The sequence below is a fragment of the Sander vitreus genome, chromosome 2 (assembly GCF_031162955.1).
Source record: "Sander vitreus isolate 19-12246 chromosome 2, sanVit1, whole genome shotgun sequence".
NCBI lineage: Eukaryota > Metazoa > Chordata > Actinopteri > Perciformes > Percidae > Sander > Sander vitreus.
The window spans coordinates 25585700-25602591 of record NC_135856.1 but is presented as its reverse complement, the minus strand read 5'-3'; the positions used below and the strand labels follow the sequence as shown (position 1 = coordinate 25602591).

The window sequence follows — 16892 nt, the reverse complement described above, 5'->3', positions numbered from 1 at the left end:
TCTCAAATGGATGCTTAATCTGACTTTATTATAAAAGCATCTGTCCATTCAGTGCATCTGTATTTCAGGGATATTTTTGATGCCATTAGCCATGTGAAATTGGTTGATGAATGGCAGGGGAGAGCTAAGCTAACAATCTACTGGCAGGTATTGCTGAGCAAAGCCTTTCCCCCTGTGTGATACCTCTGAAAGCTATCCACCAAGTGTTCCACTTTAACGCCTTAAAACCTCCTCCTTGGCTTTCATTTATTATTCATTATTCCCCTCACTTTGAACTGCTGCGCACACAAGCTACACTGGCCTGCCGGAAAGCAACCCCACAAAACACAGTGCTGAAAAGAAAAACACAGCTAGCTTGCCCATAGCCAAACACCGATCTGACAACTTCACCAATCTGCTGTAAAAGGCAGCTAGCCAGCAGCAGGTCAATTGACCTTGCTCACATCAGCCTTTTAGACATTTAAGTTGTGGTGCCAAAAGTGGCACACATTCTATTTTTATTCTCGTAAGAGTATGAGGCTTTATACAGGTTTTCTCCTAAAGGATAATTCCAGTTTATTATATCTTGTTTTCCCAGTTTTGGCCATCAATTCAATTGGCTATGAGCAAAGGTCACTTACCAAAGTAATTGTTGAGATCTGAAAACATTTTAAATAGTGAAACCATAAAGTCTAACCCAGTGCACACAATATAAACACTTTAAACACTAATGGGGGGCAGCACTCTTCCTGGCACTGGTACAGAGTATGTTTTAAAATAGTTATAAGAAACAAGAAACACATGATTTATTGACAGTAAAATGGTGTACACAGCACATAAACTACAGTATAATAAAGATATATTATATAAATATATTATATATTCAGAAGCATGCATATCCAAAATCTGCATTCCTGCAGTCATAAGCAGGAGGTGCTATTTTAATACCACTCACATCACCTGCCTCTGATGGCGTCCTGCGTGTGTGAGGATTTATCCTTCCCATGGTTACTGGAACAGCCTGGCAGAAATAGTGTTCTACTGGTGAGCCACTAATGTGGTTGTGTGTGTGTTAAGCAGAAGAATGGGTAATGGGCTGGGTGTGGAAATGGCCGGGTGCACCCTGGTAATGAATCTGCGTGTGTGATTGTGTGTGTGCGTACTTGCTAGCGTGCTAGTGTGCGTGTAGCTAAAGGCCAAAGCACATCTGGGTGGGAATTAGGGTGAATGAGGTGATAAATCAATGATCTACCCCTAGTGTCCATGATGCTGCAGTCACTGAGCATGAAGGGCAGCAGAACAGTGGAGGCAAAAGGCTGCCCGGCCGTTTGATATACTTGATATATATACTCATCTCCATTTAGACCACAGTAAATAAGGACCTTTACTTAAAGGATAATTCAGGTTTGTTACGACTTGGGTCTTGTCTTTATCGTTTTGTCCATCTTTGATGATAATGGCATTGTACTCCACTATACCATTTCACTGTCAATAACTGGGTTAGACTTTATGGGAAATCTGCTGCATTGCTTCACAGAGAAAATGTTGTTTTCTTTTTCCTTTTAAATGAAGCTGTTGGTAACTTATTTTGTGGACGCATCAACTTTTATGGAGAGACAACAGAAATCTCATCCATCCTCTTTCTCTCTAAGAGAACTGCTGTGTCTCTGCAGATGCATTCATGTGTATGCATGTGCACCCGTGTGCATGGCATGCATGCACATCTGTGTTGCCTCTCAGTGTATGAAGAGAAACACACCCTATGGAGAACATAGGCGGTTGTTTGTTTACATTAATTGTCCCAAACCTCACAGTTGAATTGAAGATTACATTTACTGTATTTAATAAGTTCAGCATACATATGTGTAAAATATGAACAAATCAGCAGTTTGTCCAGTTTGTTGTTTTCTCCTCCCACTCCCCCTCCCCCTCCAATGCTGCGAGTCCAATCTGCTGGCTTTCACCTTTTGAAAACACCCTCAGTCTGAGCGCTTTAATTAGTTAAATAAACCAAAGCAGTGTTATCCCTGTGAGCGAAGCCAAGGCTCTCCTTCAACTGTGTTTGTACGGAAGGAAGCATGCCCCGTCTGTGCAGAAGGTGGAAACAGAGTTCCAGGCCTGTGCCTCGTCATGGCCGGGCGCTGGGGGTGGCTGAGGGCTGCAGGAGCTTTAAGACTGAGGGCTTTGGGTCTGAAAATGTCCCCAGAGTCTGCCACTACTGAGTGACAACTGTTTCAGCCTGAGCTGTGGTCTGGGCCAGGCTAGGCCACATTAGGACAGGCCCTGGGGCTGTTCATTGTCAGGCGGATGGGTCACAGACGTGTGTGTGTTTGTGTGTGTATGTTTGGGTCGGAAAAGGTAGTAATTGGGGCAAGGAGTTCTTTATTCCTGCCACGCTGTTTGGCAGTCGTTTACTCCCACCAGCCGCAACCCAACCACGCACACACACACACACACACACACACACACAGTTTGTAAAGACCATACCTTGATGTTTGTACATACACATGTATGTATACATGCATCGATTGGCATGTGTATACCTTTGTATATTTATATGTGCTCATCAGCATAAATGCACACGTGTTTATGTGTAGATTTCTATTCTGGGAGAGAGTTTGAAATATCTCAGCACAGATTAGGGAATGTTGTGGAGACCACTGCTGTGTTTTTCGAAACCATGATTACTTCCTGTCCTGCCTCCGCCGCAAGTCAAATCTCATCCACCCTATTTCTCTCTAAGAGAACTGCTGTCTCTCTGCATATGCATTCATGTGTATGCGTGTGCACTCGTGTGCATGGCATGCATGCACATCTGTGTTGTCTCTCACTGTATGAAGAGAAACACACCCTGTGTTGCCTTCTCATCGTTGTACAGGGCTTCCCCTCTTTCACATGTGATTACGGAAAATCCCACAGCCTCTCACACCAGCGACAAAACACAGAGCCCCGTCTGAATTGTACAGCGTTTGCGTAATTCGGCAGAAGACGGGAAATATACCCACGCGAGTGAACCTGCTTTAACACTCAGCCAAAGTCACAAGTTTATTTTCTTTGGAGAATATACCCTTCACTGTATTTCATTTTTCCCCCCATTTTTTTAAGAGAATTAACATCTAAAACCAAAGATACAGTGTTCCGCCACGCTGCTTGTCAACAACACAAGGCCATAGTAGTTATTCTTTTTATTCTATTCATAGAGTGAGTGTTGTTGGAGCGATTTGCATAACAACATGTTTTACATGGAGATCCATCTTGTCAAGAGGCTGAGTAAATCAGAGGGCAGGTTGGGACATGTGAGCCGAAGGCGTCGCATCCATTTAAATGTATAGAATATAGAAAACCTTCATCAGACACGGGCCAGCGCCCCCAAAAGAGATTGGCCTTGTGGATGGCCCCTCATATAATCACCTGAGCATCGCATTGGCATATAGGGATAGGACATGCTGACCTAGACTCGGCCACTTTCCAACGTTCCACAGCATCGTAAATGTCAGAGCTGAACTTAATGAAGATAGGTTGAGTGGCTTTGAGGAGTCTCCTCCTCACATTAGCTTAAGCAAAATGCTTGGCTCTGTTGGCAGAGGAGAGGGGAGGCACTTTGACCTTGAATGATGCACTGATATCCTCTCACTAACCGACTAACTGAAAGAGATGGAAAAGGTGTCATGATCAGTAATGAGGTCCTGCGCAAAGGTGATCTTTGATATCATTCAATGAACAGAATGGCCCAAAACATTTTAATTTATGTAACACACCAATCTTAATACACCCACAATACTGGATCATGGAAGTATCTCTGTTAGAACTAGTATGCTTGCACACATGCAACATACAGCATACACTATATGCAGTTTTGTCTTGTGCACAGAGCCACAGACACTCCTGCTAACAGGGAGACATAAAATCTCTTCTGAAAGTTTCTAACCGGACTTAATCAGTGCTCCTCCTCCCCCGATGTGAAACAGGGACATTGAATACAGTTTGTTTATTTATTTTTTTACACATATACATTATCGACATGAATGCATGAGCACGAGATGCACACCTCCTTTTCTGTTTGAACTAGCCTCTCATAGAGTAATTATCATGTATGCCATTTCATACAGAGGATGATTTGATTTGAGACTGTTATTCTGCGCAAAACAAAAGAGAAAGTGTAGAACTACCTGGGTGAAGAAAAGTGTACATGAAGTTGAGAAAAATGAGAGTATTGACTATAAAATATTGGTGTTGTATGTAGAATTATTCTTTGGTGCATGAGTCTTAGCAGTAAAGAAGCAGATGAAACCTTGTAATAGACAGTTGAGATCGCTCCTTCTCTGCGTCTCTCTGGTCTCTGGTTAGTTTCAGACAATGGGTATAAGCAGACTAACTTCTCAACCTTTTTTCTCATGGAAATAACATACGCAGGCCTCAACCATGAGCTCATTCTCACAGGCCTCGCCAAATCGGGCTCAAACATCTCAGCCTACACACACACACAAGCTGTCACTCCCACACAGCCAGTCATAGTGCACACCAACATACTGACATACTGTCATAATTTTGTGTTGGCCATTTTCTCTCTGCTTGTCCCTTTTTTTTTTATAAACCATCAATCAGACTATATCATAGATTTCCTGATTAATGTTATTATACAAATCCCCACAGACACTTTTGTTTTCTGTATTTTGTTTCAGAGGCTTTTTCCCATTTTGTTTAGTTTGTATTGATTTTTTTTTTTTTGCAAGCACCTGCACATGAAACAATGTTCTTGTGTGCATTTTTTATGTTTTTATTTTATTTTTATCACAAACATTTTCTGGTTCCACTTTCTCAAATGTGAGAATTAGCTCATTTTCGGAGCTTTATTTATGTCATTATAAACTTGCATACATACAAGAATTTTGGTCCGTGAAAATGCGATTTTCCACCAATTTACATACATTTACAACATAAAGCAATTGAAAAAGTAATTGAAACCGATAAATCGATAATTAAATAAGTTTATTAGTCTGTTGCAAATCTAGATGATAATAGTGTGATATTGTAGAGTTTTGGGATACGTTGGTGCCTGTGCATCTATACGCTGCTGTGGGTGTGTTCCATCCCGTGCTAGTTGGCCTGACAGTGAGCTGCGTGATGATGTCCAGAGGCTGCTCGGGCCGGCGTCTGCTCTGACATTTATGGTCCTCTACCTCTTCATTAACACCACCTACCCCACCTACAAGCCTGCCTGTCCCGACCCTACTCTGATTGTGTGTGTGGTTGTGGTGAGTGTGAGTGAGTGTGTGTGTGAGTGTGAGTGCGCATTTTTCCCTTACACTGCATTTTGCATTCATCTTTGTCTTCTTTTTGTTGAGACTCAGTAATTTTACATTTTTGAGTATGATGATATCAAATGAAATATATAGCATAAAAATGGTCAACCAGATTTTTATATGACTGTTACCGAGGCATCTATCCCCTTAATTTATGTAAAACTGTCTATTTGCAGTGTTTTGACATCATGATTAGCCAATGACATACAACAATATATAGATACAATATCTATCACTTTGAAATTGTAAATACTGTGATATATTTTTTCAAAATAGCACATCCCTAATATGATGTGCATGATCTTTTTACACCTCTTTACGAGGCATTATTGTCACATTATGCATTTGTATTTGCATTTTAAGTTCTGAAGCGTAACAATTCAAGACTGACTCCCTGTTTTCTTTCACTCTCCTTTCTTTTCCTTTGCCATTCCTTACCCTCTCTTTCTTTTTTCCCTCAGGCTGTGGAGTCTCAAATCATGAGTTTTGGACAGACCCCCTGCCAGTTGCTCATCGAGCCACACCCACCCCGAAGCTCAGCCATGCAAGTGGTGAGTGATGCACATGCATACAGTACATGCAAACAGATCATCTTAGAAACCCACACAAACCACTATACCTGTAGTCCTTCAGTCTAAAAATATTACCATATAACGATCAGCCAACTGAGCTACAGTATCAACCATTGTGCTGCCTGTTTAATGCTGTCTCTGACCTCGGGTGTGCCCTGATGTAAGCTCTCTGCCTTGCTTCATATAACTCTTCTTTTTAATTTTTGACTCCCTCGCTTCATCCTCCATTTACCTCCTACTTTCTCTTTATCTGTCTACAACTGTGGGAAAATAAAGTCTTGGGTTTGAAAGCATCTCCTCTCTCATCATTAGAGAGGTGTGTGTGAAAGGAAAAGATCACAAGCATTTGTGTGCATGTGTGTTTAGTAAGAGGTATGCAGGGGAAAGGCACAGCTTTGTGCTGGAAACCTGGGTCTGAGCCAGATTTTCTACCTGAGCTGGAAGCAGAGGAGAGCAGCAAAGATCAATGAACAGCAGCAGTGAAGTGGCAGCTTTTTAAGGGCCAAGGAGTGCAGTCATTGTGCCTGCTTGTGATGGGCCAAGGCCCCATGAGTCCCTATTAGTGTGGTGTCCCTGTGGCGCTGACAGCTGGCTGTAGACCACCACCCAGCGCACACATGCACTCACAGACACAAACTCAGACTAGGGCTTTGAATCTGCCGCACTCATGCGCAAATTCCTATGAAATGTTTTTATTTTTACTTCAGCACATATAGTTTTCAAACATAATATTCAGACGCCATTATTCAAACACATTTCTAACCCTCCCCACCCCACCATATTCCTTTTAACCACCCAGTTTTCTTTGCTTTTACATGTTCTTGCTCTCTACTTTCTCTCCATCCTCTCTAATGTGAGTGTGTTGTCAGAGTGTCGGCATCTGCCCATGCTGGTGGTAATGATACTGTCAGTGCGTCTGGTTAGCTGTCAGACACACCGGATTTACTCAGGTCTGTTCCCGATGTTAACACTGATGTTCCTCTTCTTTACACGCAAGGAGGAAAATGGCTCTGTGTTAGAGCTGCTTAGTACAAACACTGTGTATGAGCTCCTGTCTAACCAGGGAAAGAGTCTGATAGGTCAATGAAAGTACTTTTTTGTTGACTGCAATGTTGTCAGTTTCCCCTACTGTATTACAACAGTATATTATTATTATTATTATTATTATTATTATTATTATAAACCATTATTTTCATATGTGTCAGTTGACAGAAGTTGACAAAATGAATCCTCAAAAAGTTTGATAAGATTTTGCTCCCTTTTGTCCGTTTTATGTCTTGTGGTTAGACAAAACAGTCAATTTATCGCATGTCATAGAATTTAAAAAAATTGATAAATCATGAGATGAATTGATAATAATGGTTAGTTGCAGTTCTTCTCAGAAGAATAACATTGATTTCAAGGAATTTAAAATATTTCACATGCTGTGTATCTATCTGACATTTTAGTTCCAAACTGTGCTTACTGCACACATCATACTCTGTACTAACAGATCCCATCCAGACATGTTTTAAGACAAACAAATACTCTGGACATAAATGTTCAAAATAATAATTTGTGTCTGATACTTAATTCTTAAAATGACATCTACTCCTCCCTCGTTGAAAAATCAAAACGGGCTTCTAGTGTGAAACTGCTGAAAATATTATTCTGCACAGTGAACACACATTGAGTGAAAGGGGACTTAAACAGAACTTGTCTTTTGTAACACTTTTCATTTTATTAATATATCAGTTTAAAAGTATTAATAAGGCTCTTTAAGATTCTTTCCCATCCTAATCTTCCCGCATGGTTGTTTCAAAAGAGATCTCTAGCCTTTTACCTGACTCTCTTTCTAACCTGTACTACGTAATTGCTGCTTACTGCTATCCTGCTCAAGCTCCCTAACTTTCTCTCTGTCCTTCTTTTTCCTCCCTCTCCCTCTGTTTTTTCCTCTTCGCTAACACCGTCTGCGGCTGCTTCTCTCGTCTTTCTGTTTTGCTCGTTGTCCGCCACTCCATATCTCGGCTCTTTCCCCTCGCTTCCCTGCGTCCCGTTGTCCGTCCTGGGGGCCTGAACAGTATCTTCTCCTGCAGACCCCGCTGATGTTTACGGAGCAGATGCAGCAGGATGTTATCATGGTGCTGAAGTTCCCATCCAACTCTCCCGTGACCCATGTAGCGGCCAACACCCAGGCAGGTCTAACATCACCTGCCATCATCACCGTCACCGCCAACCGAATCTTTGCCGTCAACAAGTGGCACGGATTGACAGGTGAGAGATTTGTGTCCATGCACTCATTATTGTCTTTGTGCTATCTAAAAGGTGCATTAAATCATTTGATTACACCATTATACACCATTATTTTATCAGGCTGTTTATTCTATCAGGCTGATGAGGCTAAGTCAGACACAGGATGCTAGCATGGTATGGCAATCTCACAGTAAAATAAAAAACTAAGCTTGCTTGTCTGGTCACACCGCCATGAAGGTGATGGAGAGGAATGACTGTTTTTAGGCAAGCTCATAGGATAGGGACTGACCCATCACATATCCTCCACACAGAATATGAGCTCTTGCCCTCTGGCAGGCGCTACAGAGTCCCTCACTGCAAACTTAATCATTTTAAAAACTCTTGTTCCTACCTCTGTTAAACTTTTAAACAATGCTGCTTGAGGCAGTAGAGTGTGCAATATTTTCATGATGTTTTACTGGGGGGGTGAGGGAAATAGATGTGACGTGCTATATGTTTTTACCACAGGATTTGTGCAATGCAATTTTTAGTTGTGACTGCTACTGGTGCTGTATTGTTTTGTTTATAATTGTCAAGGCATTATTTATGTGTGCAGCTTGGCGTCCAAAACAAATTTCCCTAAAGGGACAATAAAGTATATTGTATCGTATTGAATGAATTTGTTCTGCGATTTTCCGCCATTGTGATTCTGCATCATATTAACCTCATTGGGTATTTTAGACAGGTAAATACCATCTTTTGCTGCCACAGAATCATTTTTCACATTATCTCGGTTCATCTCTCCTCCATACTCGTTGTCTAATTCACCCAAGTCAAGAATTGACCTGTCTCGTCTCTATAGGATGGACGTTGATTTGGGAGACAGTTGACTTGTGTCTACTGGATAGCAGTATCAAATGTGACACGTGCAGCAGCCAGCGTTAGGTCTCACGTCCACCTCCATACATCAGCCTCTCACTTCACAAAACCTTATTTACTCAACATCCATTCGGCCCCTGGAAGAAACATTACATTTGATATCTCTGAATTTATGAGGATGAAGACTGATTGGTTTTTCACTAGAATACAACCTCATCCATGCGCACCACAGACCAGACTGATTAACCTAATTGGTTTAGTTAGCTGGTATAAAAGACAAGATGTGTGCTGTTCAGAAGTAGTTCATTAATTGTCTGGATTTACTGGAGTCTTCGTGTGGCTGCTGGAGCAGATACAAGATAAGAATGGAAGGATGTGCACATTGTAAATTCTTCTCAACAATGCCAACAATAAACATGAAGCATTTGTTCATGAGTATGTCGTAAACAACACAGTGCTGCAGACATTCACATTTTATCTTTTACCTCTGGAGAAGATGCAGCTAATGGACAATGTACATATCGTTATTAATCAACACTTTGGTAAAAGTAATGGTTTATGTCAGATTCTCAAATGTTTAACAAAGATTTAACTCTTTCTCTCTTTCTGTTACATTTTTGTAAATTGAATAGTATTGATGTTTGGAATGTTGATCTGACAAAATGAGCAACGAGAGGCATTTTTCAGTGTTTTCTGACATTTTAGGAACTAAAAAGTGAATCAGTTAATCACAAAAATAATCGTTGGATGTCATTTAATTAATAGTTGTGGTCGTACTCAGAGGAGTCACATACATTAAAAAGGATTTGCTACTTGTCTGTGTGCATATAGCATTGTAAACTCTATCTTTGGGTTTTGGATCTGTTTGTCAGAAAACACAAGCCATTTGAAGATGTCAACTTAGGATCTGGAAAATTGTGATTGTGGCATTTTGTTCTGTAGTCAGACATTTTATAGTCAGAATATTTAATTGTTAGGGGGTGCGTGCGCGATCACGGAAGGCTTGTATCATGTAGATGCGCCAACAGTTTTGTTGTCATTACTTAGAATTCCTCTAACTACGCACTATAGCTTTAAGCTATGTGAGCAGCATTCTTTGCCAAAAGGCTATTTTAATTCTTGCTTTTACACTTGAATACAGATAAATCTGTTGCACCATGTTTTGAATCAGTTTACCAAAATAAGCTAAAGGGACTTGATTGAGCAAAGAATTGTTTTGTAGCATGTAGATAGCATAAAGAGTTGTATTGTTCTCTTTGGCCAGCAGGTGACACTGTGACTTTATGGTTATAATTTTCAGTGTGGTTATAATGAACTGAAAGCCAGCATCTACTTCACAAGGCCACATGATTACAATATTAATCCAATCTGTCTTCTTCTCTGTCAGGTCATCAGAGCTCAACGGTGCAGGACCAGCAGTACCAACTTCCTGTGGAAATTGACCCTCTGATAGGTATGCTGTCATTTATGACTGTAAAAGAGTCCACACACACATATTCTTTACATAGTGTGAGTTTATATATGCATGAAAACGATTTTTTTTTTTGTGTATGAATCCTGCTGGCATCTTAGTGACTCATGGCAGTCTGCAGCGGCGTGTCCCTGGACAGTAGATTAGAGTTGTTTCTCAGCCTCTGCCCCAGTTCACTCCTCGTGATATAGGCCCTGCTCTCACACTAGACCATTTGCATGCAAATTGGAATGCAATGAGCTGTGGCCTAGGCCGGCATTTCATCATCAACTCCCCCTCTTTCTCCCTCTCAATCGTCCCTTCCCTCCCTCCCTTTCTGCATCCTCTTTGGTTTAATTTGAGCGGAGGGAAAGAACGCGTGTCAATGGAAATGAATATGAATGCGGTAATAATGTGTGATTGAGAATGCATGGCGGACGGCTGTCAGGACAATATGGGCGCCTCTCATCCTTCACGACTTGTTGATGAGCAGGAGAATAGTGCCGAGCTGCAGTGATGTATGGGATGCACTGGTGGAGCAGGGAGAGACGAGCCACTTCTATCTGCTCCCGCCTTCGCCTCTGTCGCTTTGCTGCAGCCTCGCGCGATCTCACGCACATCTGCAAGGGGGACAGTTCTTTCTCTGTGAATGTTGTGGTCACTCTTAGTCTCAACGGACCATTTCCACACATTTTCTTTTTCTCTCCAAACACTTGACTATTGAAAATAACCAGGGTTTAGTCTCACATATTCATCTTTATCTGCACGTACAATATTTCTCTCCTTTACTGCCCCTCTTTAAGGAGTAATACATGAAATCTTTGTCTGTGCATCAGTATTTAGATTGCATGTTTTTATGAGCGCTCTATAGTTTGTCATTTGTCACTGAAAGCACACTTTTCAGGCAAATTTTTATACTATAAAATACTACAAATTTTTGTTTCCGACACTAAAGCATGAACAATGTACTAAATAATATATTTTTGTGTTTCGGGGGAGGTAGAGAGGATTTCTGTTCTTGTCAGTAATATATTTACACTGTTTGCATTCCAGGAGGACTCTGAGCTAAACACAGTAAATTGAGGTTGAGCCATCTATGGCTTTGGGAAATGTTAGAAATGGGTTGAATTATTGGTTGTAGCAGGTATGCTGGACTATCTCAGTTTCTATGCTCGACAATCTTCTCCGACACCTGTTCTCCAGTGCTTGTGACCCCACCAAATAAGAAATACTTCCCAGTGGACATATCTCTCTAGAAAAGAAAAAAAACTACCATTTACGGAAGAGAGATTGTCAATAAATTGCTTTCCAACCAACCATTGGCTAAATTACACAACCAAGATGAATTTGCAGTGTGTGTTCTGATTTGAGTGGTATGCATATTTTTTGCTCGCTCTATCATTACTCTTCGACTCTCACGGAAAAATGTGAAGTCCCGTAAACTTAACATCCAGGATATTTTATGTATTCTCTCACAAATCATCTTTGCACCGTGCGCTGAGACTTCCAGTAAGTGGTGGTGCATTGGAGTGTGAGCTCTTTGAAAATAGCTGATATATGTAAAAAGTAAACTGTGTGCCTGGTCATAGATTTAATATTTCTGTGCACATCTGTACGTTTGTATTAGCTCATTTTATTTGTATTCCTCTCTCCTCTCCAGCCAATAACGTGGGCAGTCATCGTCGTCAGATCTCAGACCTGCTGGACCAAAGCATTCAGATCAGTTCGCAGTGTTTCGTCATCACAGCCGACAACCGCTTCATCCTTCTGTGCGGCTTTTGGGACAAGAGCTTCCGGGTTTACTCCACTGACTCAGGTACTGTATAATAATGGTACACTTCTCCCCCTCAGCCCTCATATCCTCAGGGTCAACAAACGCTGTTCTGTTTCAAGCTTGGGTACGCAGTTTTTTAAAATAGGCCATATCATGTCCTAACAATTTTGTCCCCTGCATGCATGCTGCATTAGCATATACCTATATTTACATGCTGTAAATGTGTAACTTCATATGTATCTTTGTCAAAATAAGGCAACCGTTTTGTTGTCACTGTATAATTTGTGTAAACCAGTTTGGAGTCTTAACATGCACATATTCTCTGCTACTGATTTTTGCTGCAATGTTTTTATGTCTCACTCTCTGAGCTGACAAAATCCTAAATGAAACTGTACAAATGCATTACACTTTTTGGTTGGAACAGAATAAATTTACCCAAAAATCTCTGGCCCAAAAAACAACAACGGTCTGCTTGGTCTCTGGCACATAATGGCACGAACCCCATGAGCCACATCAGGGTGTATTTTTGCACTAAAATCCAAATCTAATGGGCACATGGTCATGAAATTTACTGAGCACATTCATACTATCCAGAAGATGAACTATTTGTCCTTTAGACAATCCATGAGCTTTCCTCTTTTTACCCTCAAGCCAAAATGTCAACTCTGAACATAAGATGTCTCATAAGCAAATGTTGCCATGAAATTTGATGATGAATTCACACATTCATGCTATTAAAGGGATCCCACATGGCCTTTCCTCTAGCACCATCCTCAGGACAAACTCTTTTTTTTTTAGCTCCACTGCTAGTAAGGCTCTAGACAGAAAGACAAAACAAATCATCAGTATGTTATTTTGTTTTGTCCAACACTTTTAAACTGTGTGCAATGAACATTGCAGCCTCTAGCAGCCGTCAGTACTGTAGACTTTAGATCAGGGGTGTCAAACTCATTTTACTTCATGGGCCACATACCCCTAATTTGATCTCAAGTGGGCCAGACCAGTAAACCACTCCAGAAAGATCAGAAACTTTATCTGCCACAGAGTTTCTTGTCAGCTTGATGTTGGCAAACACAAGTTGCTTCTTCTATGACAGCGTTCTAAGGCCATTGTAGGAAAAACAATAACGTTATGGACCTGGGAGAGAGGGGTAATAGTCCGAGAAAAAACTCAGAATTTCTAAGACTAAAGTAGTAAATTTACAGAAAAAGAACTTGGATATTCTCTGAGATTAAAGTGGCAAATTTGGAATTGGAATAAATTACTTCTCTGCAAATTTCACGCTTTGCAAAGTCATTAAGTGGGCCTGATTGGACCCTTTGGCGGGCCGGTTCTGGCCCACGGGCCGTATGTTTGACACCCCTGCTTTAGATTCTCAGTACTGTAAACAATACAGTATACAGTCTCAGCTGTTTGCTATGCCATGGATGGTGTGCTCTGCTTTACTGTACTGTGCTGCATTGTATTGTAGCTGAATACATTTACACAATTTCTTGCTACAGTAGGGCTCTCTTTATTTTCCATTCTTATTTTTTGCCAGTTCATGGCATGTTTGCTGTATTGAAGTTGAATATACCTGAAGTCTGTTTCGTTACTTTAAGATGCTTTCAATTGTAGCACAAAACTCTGTTTCAGTTTAAAGCCATTGCGGTGAAGTTTTTGATTTTTCTTATTACAGTAATTGTAAATGATGATGAAAAATCTATTATATAAATAGTGAGTACCTCAGTATACCCTATAAAATATATATATATATAATCTTTTTTTTCTTCACAGTAGCATTGTGTATGCCTCAATACCACTAACTTGCTACACACACACACACACACACACACACACACACACACACACACACACACACACACACACACACACATACACACACACCTTCAGGTCAGGGGTCCTAAATGAAACTGTCTGAAGCTTCATCTCTATACCCGGCTCCTCAACTCTTCTCCTGATACCCCATTCAGAACCCTACACACATCTATACAACACTCTGATTTAATTTCTATAGGCCAGGGCCTCCCTGTCTTTAATGGAGGAGGGAGGGAAGGAGGGATGGGAGTACAGAGATAGCTCTATTGTGTGACTGCCACCGGGGTGTGTGACTGGAACGTGAACACAGTTTAATCGTACACGCTCAACAGCTGCCACCGAGGTCCCTAAAGCCCCCAGGTTAAAGAACTGAGGGATTTTATCAATTATAAGACTTGATTGGAACACGTGCACAAAACACATAGCCTCATACGCCTGCGTGCACACACAGCCAATTTAATTTGTCTGCATGCGTGTGTGTGTGTGTGTGTGTGTGTGTGTGTGAGAGCGCAGCACGAGCGTGTGTTCAATTCAAGCTGCATGGTAGCCATTATTGCTGCAGCCATCATTAGTTATTTTCAGTGTTTATAAAGATGTCAAACATTTTACATCTTTGATGTCTCTGTTCTTCTTTGGAAGTTTAGTCAGTGACACGCCCAGTTTCATAACAACCCTCATGTTTGCAGTGAGATACAGCTTAATTATGCGATGGACAGTGATTTTGACACCCAGGCAGAAATGTCATGTGTTGCAAACGATCCACCGTTTGACTGCAGAGGTCACACTATGAGGAGCGTAATGAGTATTAGACAGCTAGACAGTGGAGCTGTGGTCTGGAAATCTGACAGCAATTAGCCCCTTTATATATACACATGGAGCGCACTGCATGTGCACAGGCACACACAGTCATACACACAAGAGTTGGAACAGATATTTGTTCTTGTCTGGGAATTAGTACATGTCTGATCTTGTAAAACTACTAGCCAAGCAGACAGATGATCAACAAACACATTACAGGGAGCTCCAAAGAACTACACGTAGCAATACATTTATACTCGTTTTTTTTGTTATTCAGGTGCAATATGAAATAACAACCATATCTTATAATGTATTGTTCAAATGTTCTAATCTATTTTTCATTACTTTCTTGTTTAAAGACAATACTTATAATACTTATATACTTATAATAATAATAATAATAATAATAATAATAATAATTCTTGTGCGTGTACTTGTGTGCTTTTGCAGGCAAACTGACTCAGATAGTGTTTGGGCATCGTGACGTGGTGACGTGTCTGGCTCGCTCTGAGTCGTACATTGGAGGAGACTGCTACGTCCTGTCAGGCTCCAGAGATGCCACCCTGCTGCTGTGGTACTGGAACGGAAAGCACAACAGCATTGGAGAGAGTCCAGGCAGTAAGTACACAGGCAAACAAGCCATGAATGTGAGCGCACACGCACACACACACACACACACACACACACACACGGGGGTATTCTATGAGTGCTCGCTCTCCCAGACAGTTGTGACTGTGTGATTTACGGCCTCCCTCTCTAAAGTAACAACTAGTTTCGTCTGACCAGGCCAGGCCTCCTGCATACAGATTGGATTTCGCAGCACTGTTGCAGCAGGAACAGCTTTCGATAATGTGTTTGAGATTGTGTGTGAGTTTCCGTGAGACCAGATAACGTGTGTGTGTGTGTGTGTGTGTGTGTGTGTGTGTGTGTGTGTGAGAGAGAGTCTGTCTTTAATGTGAGTGAAAGTGAGGTCCACTTAGAGACGTTAAATGTGATGTTGGGGGTCGTCGGCCAGCACATGAAAGTTCACCACCATCCGAGGGCCACGGGGTCACGCTAGTCGATAAAAGTGAAAAATGTCATGGGCCTCTCTTACGTTACCATAACATATGGCATTAGCCATGATCAAAGCGTCACACACACATTGCTCAGCCCTTAGCCTGCTCGGTGCTAATTTGGTCAGCTTAGATTGGCGTACATGTTGTCAAGTGATCCATTACAAATGGGCTGAAATTTATGACAAATTGTGATTTGGTTAATAAGCCACATTGGTTTTTGATTTGGAAGACAGCGTAGACTATTGTTTGTCACTTACCTCACATACACTGATGTGGGATGTTGGAATCAAGAAAAATATTTTCTTATTCCCTCGTTATCCCATGTTAATTCACAGGAATTTTCAAATGTTTGGTAAGAAAAGGATAAATGCTTTACTGAGTTGAAAAACATGAACCACATTTTCATTTTCTGCTCTTATTTTTATACCATGTTTTTCTCTTTTGGATCGTTTTGTTTTACTTAACAAAAAACATTAGTATAACAACATGAAAAAAAGTATGGGCACTTTACAGTGATGGATATGCGGCGTAGATTTTATTCTATTAGCTGACGTTTCAGCAACACTGTGACTCCTTCAGAGCCTTATTTTAATCATCCTCAAATTTGCATTTCCTTATGGGATAAATAATGCATGTTGCAAGGTAACATGATGATTTAGATTAACTGACACAAAAAAATTACATCTGTACTGTACTTTATGTTCTGAGTAAAACAATGTAATTACATATTTTCTAAGAATTGGCTGTATTTTGATTGATTTATGGAATTATTACATGCTTAAAAGGGTTTTGTGTGTACGTACGTACCAATGCATGTGCTGTACATGTTCTTATGTAAGCATGCATGTGTGTGTCAGTATAACCTCAGTCGGCTCAGTGCAGTTACCACGCTGTAGCCAGAGGAGCAGACAAAGAAGTCGTCATCCCAACCCTTCACCACCACAATGTGATGCTCCATTGCCCCAGACCGCAGGAAGCTCTCCCAGACATGAAGCTTTGACACACACACACATAATAGAGCGCGTATATATATATATATATATATATATA

At 41.0% G+C, this 16892-nt stretch overlaps 1 protein-coding gene across 3 annotated transcripts in view; it reads left to right on the top strand.

Moving 5' to 3' along the window:
- lrba (LPS-responsive vesicle trafficking, beach and anchor containing) overlaps positions 1–16892 on the top strand; it is a 198456-nt gene that overhangs the window by 172443 nt on the left and 9121 nt on the right. For all 3 annotated transcript variants that reach the window (XM_078262819.1, XM_078262827.1, XM_078262811.1), the window contains exons 48-52: positions 5744–5833; positions 7930–8107; positions 10332–10397; positions 12055–12210; positions 15235–15402. In XM_078262819.1, the coding sequence (XP_078118945.1) occupies positions 5744–5833; positions 7930–8107; positions 10332–10397; positions 12055–12210; positions 15235–15402 (658 nt within the window). The remainder of the gene's footprint in view (positions 1–5743; positions 5834–7929; positions 8108–10331; positions 10398–12054; positions 12211–15234; positions 15403–16892) is intronic.